This window comes from Urocampus carinirostris, chromosome 7 (assembly GCF_059441175.1).
Source record: "Urocampus carinirostris isolate Australia breed hairy pipefish chromosome 7, RoL_Ucar_1.0, whole genome shotgun sequence".
NCBI lineage: Eukaryota > Metazoa > Chordata > Actinopteri > Syngnathiformes > Syngnathidae > Urocampus > Urocampus carinirostris.
This window is the reverse complement of record NC_142355.1, coordinates 28511854-28533195: the sequence shown is the minus strand read 5'-3', so window position 1 is coordinate 28533195 and position 21342 is coordinate 28511854. Positions and strand designations below refer to the sequence as shown.

Genomic DNA, 21342 nt, shown 5'->3' with positions numbered 1-21342 from the left:
AAAAGCAGGGAAAGATAGAATCAGAGAGAAAAAGAAAACGAACAAGAAAAAGAAAGACCCAGAGAGAGAGAAAAGCAGAAAGAGAAATAAAGAAAGAGACACAGACAACGACAAGATGAGAGAAAATGTAAAAGACAAACAGAGAGAAAGAAAAAGAAGAAGGAGAGCGAGAAAGATTGAAGGATAAAGAAAGATAGCGACACAAAGAGAGAAAACGAAAGGGAAATAGAGCGAGAGCTAGGTAGAAAGAGAATGAGAGCAAGAAAGTGAGGAAAACAGAGACACAGGGAAGAAAGAGATAGACAGAAACAGAGGAAGATATAGAAAGAGAGAGGTGAAGAGAAATACATATAAAGAACGAGAGAGAAAGAAAGAGAGAAAGGGGGAGAGAGAGAGAGAGAGAGTGCGAAATGGCGAAAGGGAGAGGAAAAAGGAGAGAAGGAGAGCTACAGACGACGCTTGCCTCTTATGGGTTGAATCTTTTTAATTGCAACACAACGCGATCGCACATGAGAACGGTACAAAAATAGAGGCGCCATCTTGACAGCAGAGGGAGCAAAATCAACACCTTTTGCATGCCTCACGTGACCCACAAGTGGACTACAAACTCCCAATTTTGAACACTTGGATTTGACATAAGAGCAGAAAACACAGGGAAAAAATAGCCCAGACGGCGCCGAGAGTTTTCGGTTTTGTTTTGAAACATTTGAAGTGGCAAAAAAAAGACAAAAGAATGTTTTCCCGTCACACACTTTGACACTACGGACGTTAAGACTTGAGTAGTAGACCCGCAGGATACAGCAACCCCCACCTTACACAAGTTACAGCCCCTCTTTACAGCATTTTCATCACTATACCAACAAAAAGAAAAAGAACATTTCGAGTGCCAAAAGACTTTCCTTGACACTTTACATCTCCAAAATGCCTGTCTGCAATTGCTTGACATCATCTAAACTGCAGATATGTTATTTGCTGAATTACCTCCCATAATGCCTCTATCCATCTCCAATTAGTTCAGAATATCGTGTGCTTCGTAGAATTCAGCGAATTGCTGTGAAGCAATTGTGTACTTCTATGACAGTGCTTTCCAAGACTTATGGCAAAGCTAAAGGAAGAAGAAAAAACATGACAACCATGGAAACGGAGCTTGCTGTTATCAACAAATACAGAGAGGGCATACGAATCGCTACCTTCACAAGGTATGGCATGGCCTTAAACAATAAACGATTAAAATCATTATGAAAAATAAGTTGGTGATTAAAAGTCTTCTAAGAGCAGGGTAATCTTCATAAGTGAAAGTTTTGATATAGGTTTTAAATTGAATCTGCCATTTCTACCCTCTTTTGCATCCACCCACTAACTTCAACGCACCAGCTCAAGTCCCATCAAACAAAATTTATTTTTTTCTTTTAATGTCTATCTCTTTTTATACTGTATTTATTAGCCTGTCAATCATGGCAATTGGAAGTTTTAAATCATTTATAAATTTCATTTTTCATCTCTCCTCTTTTGCATCCACCCACTAACTTCACTGCACCAGCTCGAGTCACATCACACCAAATTTATTTTTTCTCTTCTATGTTTACATATTTTGTAATGTATGTATTAGCTATTCATTGTACGATGTGAATGTGAAGAAAAACAGGCCAACTCATAATTGAGTGGTGCAGTGTCTGAGAACAGATGACGAAGATGCTGCATCTGAGTCAGATTGTTTTTCCAGGTAATGTTAGACACGGAAACCAATACTATCTGTTTCATGTAGTCAAGGGAGCCCTGAACCACGATTTATCAGATATGGGTCCCGAGACTAGTATAGATGCTAAACAGAGAAGCAAAAAAATAATAACCATGGAACTAAAGCTGGCAATTATCAAGACATCTGGAATAAGGCATGCAATCTATAATTTTATGCAATCAATTACGCATAGAGTGCTTACTGAATACTATTTTATTTATTTATCAGGGGAACCGGGGATTCGGAGCTTTTTACCATAGGCTTTGAAAATCCGCTTATTTCATTTTGTAGACACAGAGGGCTGAGACAAAGGCAATTTCAATTGTCTGTTTTTGTTGCAGAAGTGAGAATAAATCTGACTTTGACTGACTTTCTTCTTCGCCAAACGGTTCATTTTGGCCCTGAATTCTCAGTGCACACTTGATTTTAGGGACTTGGCCCCAAGTAAACCTCAAGCTGCCTAGTTCAGCCGCTGAAGTACGCACGGCCGGTGTACTGCTTCGTGTTTAGATCGGCGACAAATTAAAGTGTCTGGTTTATTTCGGGCTCGGTTATCAAATCAGGTTCGAACGGGTTCGGGTTTATATACCCGCGACTCGGGTCGGGTCGGGCTGAACTTTTTAGGGCCGATCTTACCTCTAATCCTTTGGAATCTACAGTACTTTCTAATGAACGTCCGGAGTACCTGAAGATGGCGCCGGCGAGGGATCTCATTAAGGGCCAAACGGGGACAAGGTCTGCCGGGAATTCCGCAGGGCCACATTTTTGTGGCCTTGTTATCTTTCTTGAAAGGCTGCGAAAGACACAATTACTCGCAGTAATTGGACGGCGCGCTCAAGGACGGCCCCTTTTATCACACGCGACCTCTTTATTGCGAGATGTATGGCAGCATGCTTAGCTTATGAGTAATACCTCCGAATACAATTCAGCGTCTTGAAAAAAATCTAATTTACTACGTTTTGCTCGTCTCAACATTTTTAGTGTTTCTTCCTTATAACTCCTTCCCCACCATCCAGAAATCCCAATGCTCTTATAATTAGGGTTCGTACACCCTTTCCCAGGCAAAACACTTTTTAAGGATTATTCAATTTCTCCGGTACCACTGAAAAAAGACATCTGGTGTAAATCATGCGTTTTGAATGTCCACAAATGTATTTGTGTTTTTTCTTGCGCGCATTTATCAAGACAAATTATTTTTAGATCTCTTTGTCAAGGTTGCCACGGTGCCCAATTGGCCCCCACTGTGTGGCGCCAGCTTCTGTCATGGTTGCCATGGCGCCCGATTGGCCCTGCCCGTGGGCGTCAGCTAAAGCTCGTTGACGGATTGGCTCCCTGTCGGTATTTAAACGCTATCCTGTTGGTCGCCTTTTTTCGGTCCGTCTGCGAATCTCCGTTTTTACACAGCAAGCCCTTTTTTTGCCTGTCCTGTGTTTTTGCTCCTGTTTTTCTCCCGCTACGATCTGTATGATTTCGACTTTTTCCGTTTCCGACACCGCCATCGCTTGCCACGGAGGTCCCACTTCAGCGGCCGAGCAACCTACTCCCTGTCACCAACGATCCCCGGATCGAGTGTGCGCGCCTTTCGCTTTCCCCAATAAAACTGTGAGTAACGTTACGCGAGTGGGTCCTGTTTCCTGTTCTGGTCCTGACACTCGTATTTGTGAATTTAAAGAATACGTATGTAAATATTTTTGAGGTAAATCTCTTCCAGTATAGGTGTTTGGTAAGATGACAGTAATATGTAGCATATGTAGACTACATGCCACGGCGCAAACAAGAGCACCCACACCAGGGCCCCTTTATTCACAGGAAGTGACTAGACTCTCCAGCTGTGTAAAGCTGTGTATTTGAGTATTAATTTGGAATCTAAAGATGAACTAGGTGTCTAAGTATGTTGTCATGATTTGTACCAGAGTTTTGTTTTGTTGAGTGTCTGCATTAATTTTGCCTACTACTCAACCAGTCGATTGATTTTGAAAAGCGGCTACAGGCACTTCAGCTGGTCACAGGACCTGCACCAATGACTGGTGACATCATCAGCATTTAGAAGCCCAGGTGGAACGCCTGCTCGCTCTTTTTCTTCGTGCCTGCCACCAGGACAGCGACCCACAGGGGGAGAGGGGTAGGAGGCCTGGCCTTTGTCCCTTGAACAATGGGGACAAAGAGGGTTGAAGCCCCTCGGTGAGGAAGCCTGGCGCACGCCAACCATTAGGCCTGGATGGTCCGTGTTTCCTTCCCTCCCGCCCCATTGACTGAAAGCTTAAAATCCTGTTTTTTTCCAGAGACGTATTTCGCTAACTAAATCAGGTTGGGTAACGTGAGCACCATCTCCCGGTCGACTCGGTAACCACCACATTAGATTCTAAACCAAATAACTATAATTTAAAGAAATTCTCCCTACATTTGCAGTTGCAGGAAGTTCTTCCCATTACAATTAACCACTGGGAAATACTGCCCTAATTGATGCTTCATAACGATATTTTTTTTCACAAAACTAATGCGAGCTGCCGTTAGTCTCGAGGGAAAAAGAAATGAAACGACAAAGCATCGCCACCAAAAATGAATGTCCGGGTCATTTCTAAGCAGGCTTGTTGTGAAACATGGCAACAATTTCGAGCAATTCACCCAAAGACTTTCCAATCCTTGAAAACACAACATAAAAATTCAAGTATTTTCAAGGATTTCAAGCACGCGTAAAAACCCTATACAAAAATCCAGGTCCCAAAACACTTACACATTTTCAACCTGGATTATAATGGGTGAATGCCTAACCACTGATTTAGGTGATGAAATGAGGTGGACATGAGATAAGAGGACACATGAAATATACTAGTAATTAAAACTAAGCACAGCAGTTTAAATTTAGGTTGGGAGCAGCCATTTTGGAGTAAATTTTGGTTAAACAGACAGTGTGATTTATTTCAACAATAGATATCGTTGTGTTGTGTAGGGCAACTGAAAACGAGTGCTTAAAAGCACAATAAAGAATCCAAGCTACGGAAACTCAAGTTGAATGAAAATTTGACCTTTTTGATGTTTTTGGGTACCCGTAGCAGCGAGGCTCAGGTTATGTAAAATAAATGATGATTTATTGACATACAATTTTCTTAGAAATAATGAATGTTGCTATTATAAGTCATCTACTTTTATTCATTATTTAAATCGTTATTGTTTTTTGGAATGAATGAAGTTTTTATATCACTGGGAGTCACTAAATGATAATGTTCCTTTAAAAAAGGGACCTAGAAATTTAAAGACCTAAAACAGATTTTCTGTTTGTAAATGATTCAAATTGAATCTTTTCTTCCGGCGCCGTCACGAATGGCAGCCACTCCAGCAGCTCCCGTGTTATTTTCGATTGTTCTCAGCTCCCTTCGGGGATGAACAAAGTATCTATCTATCTATCTATCTATCTATCTATCTAATGACAAAAATATCTAAATATTCCACAATATGTTTTACAGCTATCATTTATTTGTTAACCGAGGCTGCACGATAATGGAATTAAATTCTAACAATCAGCTTTTGTTTTATTTGAATTTCAAGCATCCATGGTTTTTATCTTTATATATTTTTTGCTCATTTTATCACCCATAGTGACTCGGTCAACTGTACTCTCGTGGTTTAGGTCCTACCTGTCAATCAGGATGCAATGTGTTAACTATGGCAATCTGACCTCTAAACAATCTAATGTCCCCTGTGGTGTTCCTCAAGGCTCTGTACTTGGCCCCCTTCTTTTCAGTATTTATATGATCCCGCTTGGTGACATTAACCGCAAGTATAATATTAGTTTCCATTGCTATGCAGATGACACTCAACTGTATGTGCCACTGGAAAAAACTGGACATTTAAGTTGTAGAAATCTGGAGGCTTGCTTTACTAAGATTCAAAGATGGATGTCAAATAATTTTTAACGCCTTAACCCAGAAAAAACTGAAATGTTGATTATTGGTCCAGCTCACTGTCGTCAGTTGTTTTCAGACACTACCCTGAACCTAGACAAATGTAATATCACCCATAGTGACTCGGCCCAAAATCTAGGTGTTATATTTGATCCTACTCTGTCGTTTCAGTTACACGTGAAAAATATTACTAGAATAGCTTTCTACCACCTCCGTAATATTGCGAAGATTCGTTCGATGCTGTCCCAATCAGATGCAGAGATTTTAATTCATGCGTTTATTACTTCTCGGCTTGATTACTGTAATGTATTGCTTTCTGGTCTCCCGATGTCTAGCATTAAAAGTTTGCAGCTGGTTCAGAATGCGGCAGCTAGACTTTTGACTAAGACCAAAAAGTTTGAGCATATTACTCCTGTATTGGCCAACTTGCACTGGCTCCCAGTCCACTTAAGATGTGACTTTAAGGTTCTCTTATTAACATATAAATGTTTGCATGGGCTTGCATCCTCTTATCTCTCTGATTTGATTTCCCCCTATGTTCCTGCACGGAGTCTGCGCTCGGAAAATGCCGGTCTACTTGTGACTCCGAGAGCCAAGAAGTCTGCTGGAGGAGAGCGTTCTCCATCCGGGCCCCGGTGTTATGGAACACCCTGCCTCTGGAGATAAGATCTGCAACCTCAAGTTTTTAAATCGAGGCTTAAGACACAAGCTTATTCCAAAGCATATGATTGATGCCCACCTCATATTCTGTTTTGTCCTGTCTTTTTCCGACGCCTGCCTGGCTGATACGAAGGAGAAGGATGATTTGGGATGGGTCAGCGGACCAGCGTCTGACCTGTAACATGTCAACCCCTGCATTTACCAGCTGGCAGAGACGGGAGGCAGCGTCGTGGCCGTCATAGACTTTCTGGACTAGTTTGCAGGCTGGGGGCGTCGTTGAAGTCATGCACTTTCCGGACATTTTCAACATCTTACCTAATGTTTACTATTATGTGTACAGTAATGCTAATTGTAATTCACCCTGGTCAATCCTGGAAGGGGGATTACCACATATGAGGTCCTTTCTCAAAGTTTCTCTTTTCTCCTCACACTGAGGTTTTTGAGTTGTTCCTTGCCCGCATGCTTGTTTGAGATCAGGTAATTGTGCAATTTTGTAATTGTAATCCTGTGCAGTCCTTTGAGACATTTTTGTGATTAAGGGCTATATAAATAAATTTGACTTGACTTTTTGACTTGACTTGATAATGTATGTTATTTTCCGACATTTTGAACTTGTTTTAACCGCAAAAAAAGTTAAGTGAAACTTGAACGAAGCAACAACACAAATGTAAAACAATAAAAAAAAACATATATAATATTTTGGTTAATTTAACATATTTTAAGTATTAATCAAATCAAAATCATTCATTCTAATTTATATTGCATATTTTATATTATTCCTAAATGTAATGAAGTAATGAGGTACCAGTTATCTAAATTTAGCTCAAATTCTTGAGCTAAATCTAAGGGGACAGTATGTAAAATTTAGCCCAACCTAGTGGTAAGAAAACATAAGAAGATAAAAACACATTAATTATCATATAAAGGCTCTATTTAAAATAATGTTCATAAGTCAAGAAATGTGATTTTATTTTACATGACAAACGCCTCACCTAAAGGGAGCTGAATTTGTCCAACATCTTGCTGCTACGGGTAGCCCGGACAAACAAAAACCTTGCGAAAGGCTTGGCAAAAAACAAACCAAAAGAGAAATCGTACGATTTGGCCAATTTGAGTTGCCGAAGTTTGTATACTTCCTTGTGCTTTGTACAACACGTTTTTGGTTGCAATACACAATGCGGCGACATCGAGTGCTCAAATAAAACACATTATCCCTTTAAAATAAAAAAGGAACAAATACAATTGGCAAAGCAATCTGGCAGTTGAATACGACCACAGCTTACGAACAGCATTATTTCAAACATTTGCAGTGACGATGTATACCGCTCATGATAGCTTGCGTCGAGTGCGTTTCAGAAGTCAAACAAAGCACTTCACCGATTCGTACCAGGAACTGATTGAAGGCTGGAACCCCAGCAGCACAATTCAAGGCGAGGATCCTAAAACCGCGCTACGATCGCCACGTGCTTCACGCTACATCACGCTGACAAACACGAGAACCAGAGAGGTGATGACTTGCAGGTATAAAAAAACAGCTGAAATCAATCAATATGTACAAAAACGCTTACGTCGGAGTGGAAATATGTACATTTTTCATAGAAATCGTTTTCTAGGATGTCTTAAGAGTCCTCGCACCATCCTCATTGACTAGGCGGAGGCGTCGTCCATAAACTTATACTTCGGATTATGATCCATTCCTTCTGACTGGCTGTGACGACAATTCGCACGCACTCCACATCAAAACCGATCTTATGGTCCACGTCCCTGACTTCGATGTTGCCGTTTTTAAACTCTCCCAAGGTGATGTAAGAGGAACACTGCTTTCCCTTCTTAGTGCCCACCAGTTTCTCGCCGACTTCCAGAGCCCCACGCTGGAGGATGTCGTTACGCCGGTCGTCGGACCCGGTGGAGATCCTGATCTTGTTGATCTTAGCCGACTTGTTGAAGACCACCACGAAGAAGTCCCCGGTGGACGGCGGCTTGCCCCAGAAGTACTCGTCAACGGCGCTGTAAGCCTTGACAGCGTCGTAACTCTCGAAGACGTCAATGTTGGTGTAGATGCGCGCCGGCGGGTTGTCGGGAATGTCCACAGCGTCCTCTTCGAAGTCGTCGTCTTTGAGTTTGTTCTCAGCGCCCTTGTATGAGGAGTAGTAGCCCATGTGCTGGAAAAGCGAAGGCTTGAAGCGGATAGGGTCCTTCTGTGCCAGGAGGCCACGAAAGTGGATGAGCAACCAATCGCACGGCATCTCCTGGTAGAACATGAGCAGGAAACGCGCCAGGCGTGGCAAATCCCTTGCGTGGTAAAGCTTCCCGATGTAGCCAAGCTTTGAGAACTCCAGCGTAACCCAGTAAGAACCGTCCCGGGAGGCCACCACCTTCTTCAAGGCTGTCAGGAAGTTACGAGAGCAGCGCACATCGTCCTCCAACATGACGTAGAAGTCGGAGAGGTTGGCGCAGAAGTTGAGCAGGAAAGCATAGTCCACGTTCTGCTTGGAACGAAAGCGTACCCGGTCCTCAGGGTCGTTGTAGTTGCGCTTCAGGCCGTCCAGAGACGGATAGTACTCTTCGGGGGCTTGGATCACCAGCAGGCGGCCGGCGATGATGTGATGTGAAAACTTGCGGCCGATTTCCCGTAATAGATTTTCGCACCACAGCGAGTCAAAGTCGGCAAGGTGGACCACCACCGTGATCTCCTTCAGCTCTTCGTAACTGGATTGGTCGAAGATGGACTTGATGGTCTCCAGGAGGTAGTTCCCCCGCTTCCTCTTCACTGACGACAGCCCAATGGTCAGGTACTCTGAGGGGACAGATGGAGCTTGGTGTGAATATATGAACATTCGGATAAATTTCGTGCTACATGGTGTTGGGGCAGACAGTATTATCTAACCCAGGGGTCAGAAACATTTGACCAAATCTATTAAATAATAGTAAAGAGTCTGTGTATGGTATATACACACATACCACTTACAATTTGTCTCCCGCCCTCAGTCACTTTAGACTGTTGAGCCTCATTTTGACTATCGTTTGTGTACTAAATAACGGTTTCAAAACAAGGTGCAAGCAAAGGAATTTTGTAAAAATGGCACAAAATACTGCAAACTATAAGGATATCATAGTTACCTTTGGCGAAGACTGCACTGAGCGAGAAAGAGAGAAGGGCTGAACGCATAGATCGCTTGCCCAATAAAATTGCTGCCATTTTTATTTACTGACGGTTTAATCAGGAATCTCAACAGAGAACATTCTGCCAAAATGGTTTATGATGGTGTGACACCCTGACTATAAACTGGTGTTGAGAATATTTACTTAACCGGGGAACTTGACAATGTTGCTTCAGCTCCACATGTACCTAAATCTGGATAACTTTACTCGACTTTGTAATGCCAAAGATAAATGTGCATGAGTAAAATTCTTTCTCCGAGCCATATGTACTCATAAAAGGAACCGTATATGGCTGGCAAATCATGTATATCTCGACCCCTGATCTAATCATGCAGTGCAGTAAGGGGAGGCAGGCGAGGCACAGTCTCACCTGTCATCATAGGAATTACAAATTAATTACATAGTTATATTTATTCAATGTTATAGTCCTTTCCCATTTAACTTCACAATTCTTGGATTTTTTTCTGCAAAAATTGCTGAATTTTCACGTTTCAACATTGTGCTTTTCTCACCCTGCCCAGCACCTCTTTGACCTGTTGCCTTCTTGTAGGCGCTACAGATCCTAAAGACAGACAGGCTCAGCTACAGTTTCTACCCCGAGGCCATCACCAACCTAAATAAGGGTGCAAAAAATACATATATCGCAAGTTGTATTGACGCTTGGAGCTAAATTATTTTTGCAATACGTTTCATTGTAATATAGTAATGATGCAACGTTTTTCATTGTACTGTCATTACAACACTACCTTGTGAATATCTATCCATCCAGCCTAATTATCTTGACGTTCTTTTATCTTTTTTAAAACTGTACTTGCCCTGGAGTGGCATGTCTAATCTCATAGCATACAATTTTCACTTTGTTGTTATCAATGACAATAAACACAATTCAATTCGTTTTATTCTTTAAGTACTATGAGCGAGCAACACGGATGAGTCACTCGACTCAGTATCGCCCCCAGAAAGGAGGATAGAAGAACTGCGTGCCCCATTTCATTGGCGCACTCTCTCGGGGAAAATCAACAGTGGGAGTAGTGTTAACAAGCTAGCAGCAATTTAAGTGATGCCATCTGGAAATTTGTGTCACATTGCTTGGCCTTTATCCCAAAAAATGGAGAATTCATCTTAAAGCAAAAGATTTACAAACTGCATTGTACAGTAGGTTCGATTATTTGGAGGTCTGACTGGGCTTTACCAGATATCAACCTCATGGTGGATCACTGGATCGAACACTTGGCACATAGCAAGTTAATTCATCAGAATGGCCAGTTTAAGGAAAGACATCTAAAAATACTAAGGACATACTCTTGCGGTTAAGCGGTGTTCCGGCCAAGTAGCGGTAGGTGACGTTGATGGATCCAGAGAAGTTTCTCAGGTCCCGAAAAGTGTGCACGTAGCGCTCCGTACTCGAGGGATGGGCCGACGTCTCCCTGAGCTGCCGCTTATCTTCTTCCTGGAAGACCATGCGGCGCATTCGATGCTATCAATCACGGCCATGAAAACGCGTATGTACACGCATTTGGGAATTGCTCACCAAAACGTATCCGTCTTCGATGTAAAGGTTGAGGAAGAGGAGGAACGTTATGAGGAACCCGAGGAAGGGGATGGCCGAACGTTTCCTCAAACACCGCATCTTGTCCAGGGATTTCCACAACAGCCTCATGGTCAGCTTACCTGTTGAACACACATAGGAACAAACATTAGGAAATTAGACACCCGGGGATGTTTTTCGGCCCCTCTTTACAGCATTTTCCCCTACTTTACGGCACATTGTTTGCCGTGTAGAGTAGTAGCTGCATGAACACGATGGACAGAACTTCAAGTTGCACACTGGTCGGCCCAAAAGCCTCTCAGGGGATCCTTTTGGTTTTTCCAATCCTCCCAACCCATACACACACATTCCCAATCAATTACACACACCTTCCAATTTTTCAGTTTAACTTTGGAATAGAAACATGCTAAATTTCACATTGAAGTGTCTTGTTTTTTTTTACCTTAATTTCAATAAACTCAGACTAGCGTGTAGTATAAATCAATATGTGCGTTCTTGACCGAATTACTACTATTGTTACGATTCATTATTCTTTTCATTGCATTATTATGATAACTTAGGCAAGTTTTTCTCAGCACTATGTTGTTCTATTATATTTTTAGCCTATTCATCCTGGTAGAACTTCAGTCTCTTTTCTCTTCAAAGTCTATGTTTTACCCTGGAGTGCCATGTCTAATCTCGCTGCATACCATGTGTCACAACGTTGATATCAATGACAATAACGACAGTTCTAATTGTAATTATTAATTCCATTGTCGAATCATCGAACCAGGAATTAACATATAAAAGTGGCGGGCTTCAGAATAATGAGATATTATAGTTAAATGTCTTATCGTCTGTCACTCAAAGAAAACCAAAGACAAACCGACTTCTTGTGGACGTCTGAGGTAACTTCATTTAGCCCCATCAGATATCCTCATACTGTTTTGTGAAACTGGATAAATTTGCTACACACGTGTCCAAAAACGTCTACATTTTAAACTTTACAACATCTGTGGTTCTATTTGCAAAATGCCTCTCTGCCATAGGACAATGTCGTATAAAAGGCTGGTTTGCTATCGGTTTTAGTCATACCCTCAATAAAATGGCGAAACAACCTCCCACACTTCCTTCCTTACCATTCTTTACAGAATGTGAGTGCTTGTGAGTCAGTGATACAATTGTCCTCCATAAGACAAGGCCATACAAACTAATGAGGGCTGCCATTAATCAAATCGGAAAACGAAACGATATAGCAAAGCAAAGCTACCAGAGAGCAGTGCTGGCGTCATTTTTAAGCAGACACAGAAACCATGTCACGCATTTACAAGCACTTCACCCAAACTGTAAGCACTTTTATATCTTCAAAAACACAACATTAAAATTCAAGCATTTTCAATGATTTCGAGCACCTGTAGAAATCATGTTTTTTGCAAACTTGTTTTTTGAAATGTTTTTATCTGCGGTTTTGAAACATGTTTTAGTTATATAATATAATATACAGTAGTACCTCTACATACGAATTAAATGTATTTATTTATTTATTAAAATGGGATGATTTAGTAAAAATTTTCACTTCACAACTGCTATCTAAGGTCAACAAAAACATAGAGCCAGAAAACATCCAAATATTATTCATTCGGAAAGAGGGAAATTATAACTTAAGGGGCTGTGGTAAATTCAAAGTCCCAGAAGTGAGACCAGAAAAAGTATGTGTGTGTCTGTGTGTGGAGTCAAACTTTGGAACAATTTCCAAGACAAGATCAAACAATGTCCAACTATTCACGTGTTCAAATTTCAATACTAAAAAACATTACTGGCAGAATACAGAGATGAAGAAAATGGGGTATGAGTGATACTAGAGATTGGAAATACTGCGTTTAGAACTATAGTTAACCTTGTTGTTATTGTTACCATTGTTGTATCATAACTGTCATTATTGCTATTTTTGTTATTATCATTGGTGTCGCAATAATATTTAGTGACTAGTAGCATTACAACGGTAATAGATTAGTGTATAAAATATGTGACTATTGCTATTATTGTAATTCTTGATATCTGACCTATGTAATGGGTGTATCCTTGAGATTGTGTTGTGTTTAGACACAAAAGAAGAGCTATCAATAGAATGTAATTAATAGGGAAGATGAAAGGGTAGGGATAATAAGCGTCTGCTTCTGACTACCCCTATTTGAACATGTTATGATAACATTATTTTGTTGTTGAGTCATCGTTTTTGTCCTGTTTTTATTTTAATGTTCAAAATAAAGTTTTCATTCATTTATTCGTTCAATTTGTTCTGGGAGTAGCTTCATAACCTTAAAACTTTATAAGTACCATCACATTTTATATGTAAATGCACTAATCTTTTCCAAGGCCAGAAAAAGTACAGAATGAAAAGTACAACATTACTTATTCTGGTTGAGATTGATCTGCTCCAGAAAAACGTGTTTTTGTTTTAATCCAAGCCTCCGCTCCCGCCCCTCTGTAAACCAGTTTGAAGGGGTTTTTACTCTCAGAGATTTTTAGACACGTGTTTACTCACTTATTTTTAATTCTTGTAAATTGATCGGAGTAAAAAAAAACGCAAACACCCTGTTTTTATTTTGCTCTGGCTCCGTATGTGTCATTTCTTGCCTTTGATTAGACAGTTGCCACACATGGATGCCTGTGAGACCAGAGGTAATCCATTGTGGGAAGTTGCTGCCACCTTGTGGGTGTTTGGGAGAACTACTTTTATATCATTTCATTGAATTTAAGGGTTTTATCAAAAACCAGTTTTCTCTTCTTCCAGGAACTGTTTCAATATCCCTCGTTGTCAAGCAGTTACGATAATTCAAATAGCACCTGTCCAACGGGGGCAACAGTGCCCCCATGGTAATTAAACGGTTAATATTGATCCCAGAGGTCTACTGCAACTTTATTATTAGTGGTCAGGTTTCAATGAGAGGCATTTCCAATTTTCCATTAGTTACTATTGAACAGCCACCATAAAGATCCCAATTATAACTCCCCTTCGGTGCTAATCAGCAGGCACGTCCTTGGTTTAAGTCAAGACGATGAGGGAAACACCGCAAGACAAGAGAGGGGCTCATGCGGATCACGCGCTTTACATGGGTAACGGCTGTGACCTGTCTGAGATGATGTTCAGGTGTTACCATAGAGACCGCCTCCCCTGATTGACAAGATTGCTCGTCCCTCATATATTTCTAGAATGAGTAGCAATAAATTTCCAGGATGCATTAGTGTGTGTTTGTTTGTGAGTGTGTTTATTTTTCATGGTGGCCTGGCAGCCTGTCAAATAGACTAAAGTGTCTTTTAATGGTTGCACGCCACTGGCACACTGGCTGAGATGTCAGCGTCGCCATTTTTCTCAGGACGCCGCACACTTCCAACAGTTAAGTGTGCGTTGCGTGTGCACATGTGTGTGTTTGTGTAACCTTGTGTCAAGTGGAGCACAAAAGCCACAAAGATCGCTCTCCGTGGCTCATTCACTGCCTTTCGCACTCGTTGCTCTGTAGCCTCTCTCACTCGGCCTTTTTTCGCGAGTATATATATATAGTAATTTGCCATAATTTTATGTGGTTAACGATGGAAATTTCTTAGTATTTGATAGCATTATATCATTTTTTTCACAGTTTTGTGCACTTGTTTAGGGTGGTGATGGCCCAGGTGAATAAACTGTCCTTCTTTAAGGGACCCGTGTAGTCTGCCAGATAGTCAAAAAGTGGTGGCCAGTGTGAGACGAGTCATGAATAATGTTAAGGCTTTTTCTCTCTTCGTCCCTGCTCTCAGCAAAAGTCGACAGGGGAAAATGGACCGCGGCCACAATCGTGCATTTCATTTTAGGTGGGTCAGAATTGCACACCTCCGGACAAAAGGGCCATCTGCCTGTACCCATTAGTAGCAATATGGGATTGGGGATAATGGACTGCGGCCGCTTAGTGCAGTTCATTTAAGGCAGAAAGCCAGTAACAGCAAAATAAGAGCAGCAAGGTCCAAGAAAAGTGCACTCTGTTGGTCCCTGATCACAACAAAACATCATAATAGATTGTGTCTGCACGAGTGCAATTCAGTTGCAAATGAGTAATGCCAAAAAAGAGACGCCAGGCTTGACAAAAGTGCACGCTGCCAGTTCTTTTTCACAGCAATATCCAATCGGAATAATGGATTGTGGCTGCCTGAGTGCAGTTCATCTTAGGTGGAAATGAATAACGCCACAAAAAACAGCTGCCGCACCCGACAAAAGTGCATGTTGCTGGTTTATGCTTGCAGCAATATGCGATCGGGGATAATACTGTAGATTGCGACTGCACAAGTGCAGTACGTTTTAAGCCAAAATGTGTCATGCAAAAAAAGAGACGACAGGCTCGATAAAAGTGCGAACTGCCTTTGTCACAGCAATATGCAATCGGAATAATGGATTGTAGCTGCGTCAGTGCAGCTCATTTTAGGCAGTAATGAGTAATGCCAAAAGAAGAGCCGCTAACCCTGACAAAAATGCTCTTACCTGGTCCCTACTCACCACATTATACGATCGGGGGTAATGGATTGTAGCCGTAAAAGTGCAGTTTACTTTTTGGTGGACTAAACGACAAAAAATACCTGCCAGGCCTAACAAAAATGTGCTATTCTAGATAATAATAATAATAGTTATAATAGTACACTCTACTTTAAAGCGCCTTTCAGGACACTCAAGGTCGCTGTACATATAGTAACTAACAACAAGAATAAAACAAGTAAGTAACGGCAAATAAACACATAATAGAGTTAAACGCGGGGCAGTATGTGAGACAGATAATCATCAAAAGGCAAGTCTGACGAGGTGGGTTTACAGTCCAGGTTGATCACAGAATATTTTTTAACCTGGGGCCGTAAAGTACGGAGCGTGGGATTACCATATCTCCAAAAGTCATTTTTGGGAAAAAAAAGTGATCTTTGATTCTGCTGAGTTTTTGGAATAAGTGCTTTTCACATGATAATACTAGACAGTCAAGTCAAGTCCGGTTTATTTGTGAGGCCCTTAATCACAAGAAGTCTAAAATGGGCTGCACAGACCACAGATGATTGCAAACTACAGACTTTTATCACACCATCCCCTGATCTAAAACTTTCATGAGGGCAAGGAAATACTCAAAAACCTAAACCTTGAGAAGGGACCAAACATGAGGTTATTCCCTTTTCAGGATGACCAGGCTGCTATGGATATTGCAATAACAAATAATACACAGATACTGTCAACATGAATTATAGGTCATTCATAAGCTAGAGCATGTTAGTGTGTTTTAAGCCTAGATTCAAACAGTTCCATTAAGGTTACAGCTCAAATTTCAGGGTGCAGAGAATTCTACAACACGGGGGCCCAAATGGAGAATGCTCTCCAACCTGCGGTTCTCTTCTTGGCTCTTGGGTGCAGGACAAGTCAAGCCCTGTTTATTTGTGACACCCTTAATCACAAGGAGTCTCAAATGGCTGCACAGACCACAGATTATACCAAACAATAGACTATTATTACACCATCCCCTGATCTAAAACCTACATGAGGGCAAGGGAATACTCAAAACCTCAACATAAGGGAAAATAAAGAAATCTGAGAATGGACCGCACATGAGGTCATCAACATTCAACATATGGCATTCATAGGCTATGGAATAGAAGTGTGTTTTAAACCTAGATCGAATCTCAGAGGGCAGAGCAATCCACAGCACCGGGGCCTGAAACACTCTCGACCCTGCGGTTAGAAATATGTATCATGAAATGCTTACTCGGAAGGCAGAAGACACTTGTATGTAAATAAAACATATTCATGTACATAATGTTTACTTATTCTTAATTAAAAAACAAACAACAAAAACAAAACCCGAAGGTTTGCTAGTGTATAACCACGAACCAATCCCCACGACTGCATTTTTTGATAGAATAAAATGGTATCAAGCCATCCCTTGTGCTTTCTTGCATCACTAGAGCTTCAATTTGTATTCGAGAGCAAGAATTCAGTCGATTTTGAACGGGTACTTGTTCAACTGTCTGCCTGATATGACCTCAAGCTTGTTCAGCGTTTGAAAGCTGTATAACAGCATCGGTGCATTTTGTCAGTTTTTGAGCAACCCCTTGCCGTTCAATGGCAAAGGCCTTGTCACCAGACTTGTTTTCTACTTTCTATTACCTCACTATAACAAATAGATGCTATCCTCGCAAGCTTGCCTCGGGATGCGCTGCCAATAATACCGAACGAGAGTCCCACGTGCACACGCGGACACACAAAGAGAAGGAAAAGGTGATCCGTGATGAAGGCGAAGGACACTCGCAGCCCGCAGCTCGTCAACAAAACAACAACATAATGGCGTCTCTGTCATCGGCTGCTTTCTGGCACTTTAATGAGTTAGCGCGAGTGCAACTGCAAAGCTCAGTTTTGAGCACGTTTGATGTGTTCAGGGACGCTCTGGGAACACGTTGTTGACACAGTTTTAGAACTGGAAAAATAAGCCACGGACGTTCGGAAAACGGTTGGGCAGACGATAGCAATTCGTCTTCAGACACTTGATTCCTTGGATTGTTATTAAGTTATCTTTTGCATAGGTCAGTAATGGCCCGTGATCAATTTTTTTGCTGGCACGCGGCCTCTCTCAGAAAATAATATGTGGCCCGCCATTCGGGTTGACCACAGTGTAAAATAAATTTGTACAAAAAAAAAAAATGAACCACCTTTTCATCAGATGAAGGCAGTAGGAGGTAGCCCTTTGGCCACCTTGCCCTTGGCTTTCTGTGAGAATTTTAGCCCACCCCGTTTCTGACATGGCGACTTTAAATTAAAAAATGAAAGTTGATTGTGAGGTCCCTGTTCCTCGGACAAACCAAAATCAGAGTGTTATCACACCGAAATCCGAAAATACCTGCGTTTGCTTAAATTGTCAATGGACTGTGACTGTTTTTGAAGACTATAACATCAAGAGGCGCTTCCAGACGAAACATGAGACTACAAAAAACGAACTGTGAACGAGCGCTGTGAAAAGGTGAAACGACTGGAAACTGTCTTAACGGCAGCGCTTTTTTCCCCGAGACCCTGCGGGTCCAATGAAAATGCTACAAAGGCGAGCTAGGAGGTTGCGATACTGATCGCCAAAATACCGCAAACCTTCCACAGAGGGTGAGATTATTAAAGACTGTTCAACGAATGCCAGGTTGAATGCCTTGCTCATTTTCAGCTTACCAGATCTGGACACCCATGGCTTGGGTAGTTTGTGACTGGTTTGTTGCACACGCTAGAAATTGATATTTTTATTTCAAACCAAATGCCTCAATTTTCATCTAAAAAAATAATTAAACATTTTTTAAACAAATACACTCATTAAAGAAATAAAATATATCATTTAATTAAAAAAAACAAAATATGTCTTTTAAATAAACACATTGAAATGTCTTTTTAAACGTGTTATCAGTAATATATTATACTGGCTGATTTCATCTCTGGCTTCTATCGTTGTTGGAGTTCCCGTGGTTGTGCGTGCAAGTACGTGAAATTCTTAGATCTGCTGAAATGAACTCTTCCTTTTTCGTCTTTATTGGTGTTTGGATTGGCATTTGAACTGTATTTGAAACAGTCCTTTTCTTACTTTCACCATTTTTATCATAGAATAAAAAAAAACCGCCCACACGGTTAAAATCACTCTCCTTCCCGCCTCCTTTCCTCAGCATAATGTGCACCGTGGTTGGAACCCCGCGGGGTAAAAGATGACAGCAGATAGGTGCGGCAGGAAAAAATATATGTATAAAGGCTGAAAGGCTGGTTGAAATCAGTCATTGCGTACTCAATAGAGAAAATATTTAATTTCGAACTTTTTAAGGACGCCTCAAACTTTTCTGCACTATGTTGTCTATGTTTGCACCAATGCATATGCTGACTATTTTTTGCACTATGATGACTTTGCACCAAATGCAATATTGCACAACCCTTACGATACCAACGGTATCACGACAACACTGTATGTAACATCCCACATGCCGACATTTCTTGTGTAAATACCATGTAAATTATAACTATAGCCTTATCCCCCTTGTTTTATAACCTTATATTCTCTGTTCCTTTATCTTCTTGTCTCATACCTCACTGTGAATGTGTAAAACTGGAGTGTCATGCCCAATTTCGTTGTCACAATATGTTAACCCATTTTGTAACAATGACAATAAAGGTATATTCTATTCTATTCTATCTATTCTAAACTAAGGATCTCACCTCTAAAAATATGAATAAATCAATAAATATTCCAACAAATACATTAAAAAATAAACAATAAATTAATTAATTAAAAAACAAAATACAATATAAAAATAAACATATATTTAAAACAAATTAATACATTCCACAAGTAAACTAATTTAAATATAAATTAATAAATGTAATTAAAATAATTAAAAGAAGAGAAAAGAACAAAATTTATTCTTAAAAATAAATACACTTTGAAAAAGATACCTTTAAAAGTAAATGGATGAATAACACATTTAAATAATTACATTTAAAAAATAAAATATTGGGAAAAGATAAATCAATAAAAAAATACATTAATAAACAAAGGGCAGCACGGCGCGGTGGTTAGCGCGTGTGTGACACAGTTCTGAGGTCGTGAGATCAAACCTCTTGTGTGGAGTTTGCATGTTCTCCCCGTGCTTACGTGGGTTTCCTCCGGGCACTCCGGATTCCTCCCACATTCCAAAAACATGCATGTCAGGTTAATTGGCTTGTCCAAATTGTCCCTAAGTGTGAATGATCGAGCGAATTGTCTGTCCCTGTGTGCCCTACGATTGGCTGGCAACCAGTTCAGTTCAAGAAAGCTGGGATGGGCTCCAGCACCCCCACGACCCTACTGATAAGCGGTGCGAATAATGGATGGATGGATGGAATACATCAAAAACAAAATCCAATTTAAAGTAAATAATTTTCAAAAACAAGTGAATTGTACGAATTGAAATAAACATGTTCAAAAAATTAAAAGAATAATGATGAATAAATATACTCATCATGGAAAAGGTATCATTCGAAAGGGGGAGGGTTGACTACCATATTGTCAATCATTTTACGAATTTGTTTATTTTCAAACGGAAATAAAGTGGCAAAACGAACAGATTACGAGAGCTGACGTCCAATGAAGCACACATGCTTTTATGTGAATTTCTATTAATCTGTCGGCATTGTCGTGCGTTCTGGAGTAAACATTTTACACGGTTAGATTCTATGAATTGTCATTGATGTAACAAAGCCATTTTCACGGACATTCAAAGAAGTTGAAGACGGCCATGCGACGTAATAGTTACCTTGGCTTTATAATTCCCAGGTTTCTTGTTTTAGACTAATCATGATGTTTTAAAATGGGTATCATATGCTGAATCCCAAGAGTTTAAGCTCTCCAAGGATATGTAGCATGGTGGCATACTAAGGTGTTATAATTAAAACTCTTTATGTGAATGTCCTTCTTTGTAAATAGCTCATGATTTGTTGTGGGCGCATGTGGCTTATAGTCAGGTGCGGCTTATGTATGCACAAAATGGTTTTTCCTTTTAAAAATCTATAACCAGACGCGCCTCATAGTCCGAATATTACGGTAAATACACGCGTACAACCTTGAAAGTCAAACCCAAAACCACTTCTTCCGAGTGACAAATTTTCCTGCGGGAACACTTTGAACTGGCGCTACCCGACAGTCACTTTGCGAAATTCAAAAAGTCTGACTGACACTTTTTGCCGATTACATCATGTTTACGCTCGGATCGGGCCAATTTTGACAAGCTTTTGTCGAAAACGGGCCGGGCAGCGTTCGATGAGGACGGGCGGGAGCGAGGACGGCAATCCTCCCGCATTTCATCTTATCACGTTTCCATTATTTCCCCCGAGGCCTCCTGCACCTCACAGATACGCGCTTCCGGCGCCAATAATCAATTAAGCGGGCAGATTTGCCGGGCTTCAGCAGTCGCTTTGTGTCAAAGCGTCGGCTTTCCATGGATTTTTCCTCCTTGATGAGAGACGCCGACACTTTTTATTGATAAGAGGAATGCGGCGCTAGCAGGGGAGGAATAATCAGCTCCTTTTCATTACGGAACGGCTGTTTGGTTAATCATTGAAATTGGTCAAAGGGAAGAGCTTCTTACAGGCCGACGCACAAAAGAATGAAGTCCGTGCACACTTGGGGAACATCAAGTGACGCTAATTAGCAGCCAGTGTACGCCTAATCAAATCAGGGACTGATAGAATTCACCGCTAGGTGTAGTACTCTATCTTTTAGTAAGGTCTAGTTTGGGACAATTAACAATGGTGTAGGTATTGTTGCAGCATAATGGCCCTGTGCTGGGCATTCTACTTG

General features: G+C 40.9%; 1 protein-coding gene across 2 annotated transcripts in view; it reads right to left on the bottom strand.

The window, feature by feature from the left end:
* Positions 1-7252: 7252 nt before the first annotated feature.
* Positions 7253-21342, bottom strand: part of mgat4c (mgat4 family member C) — a 200878-nt gene continuing 186788 nt past the window's right edge. For both annotated transcript variants that reach the window (XM_088339338.1, XM_088339339.1), the window contains 3 exons: positions 10994-11133; positions 10765-10912; positions 7253-9097 (listed from right to left, as the gene is read on the bottom strand). In XM_088339338.1, coding sequence (XP_088195464.1) covers positions 7941-9097; positions 10765-10912; positions 10994-11122 — 1434 coding nt within the window. In that variant the 5' untranslated portion in view covers positions 11123-11133 and the 3' untranslated portion in view covers positions 7253-7940. The remainder of the gene's footprint in view (positions 9098-10764; positions 10913-10993; positions 11134-21342) is intronic.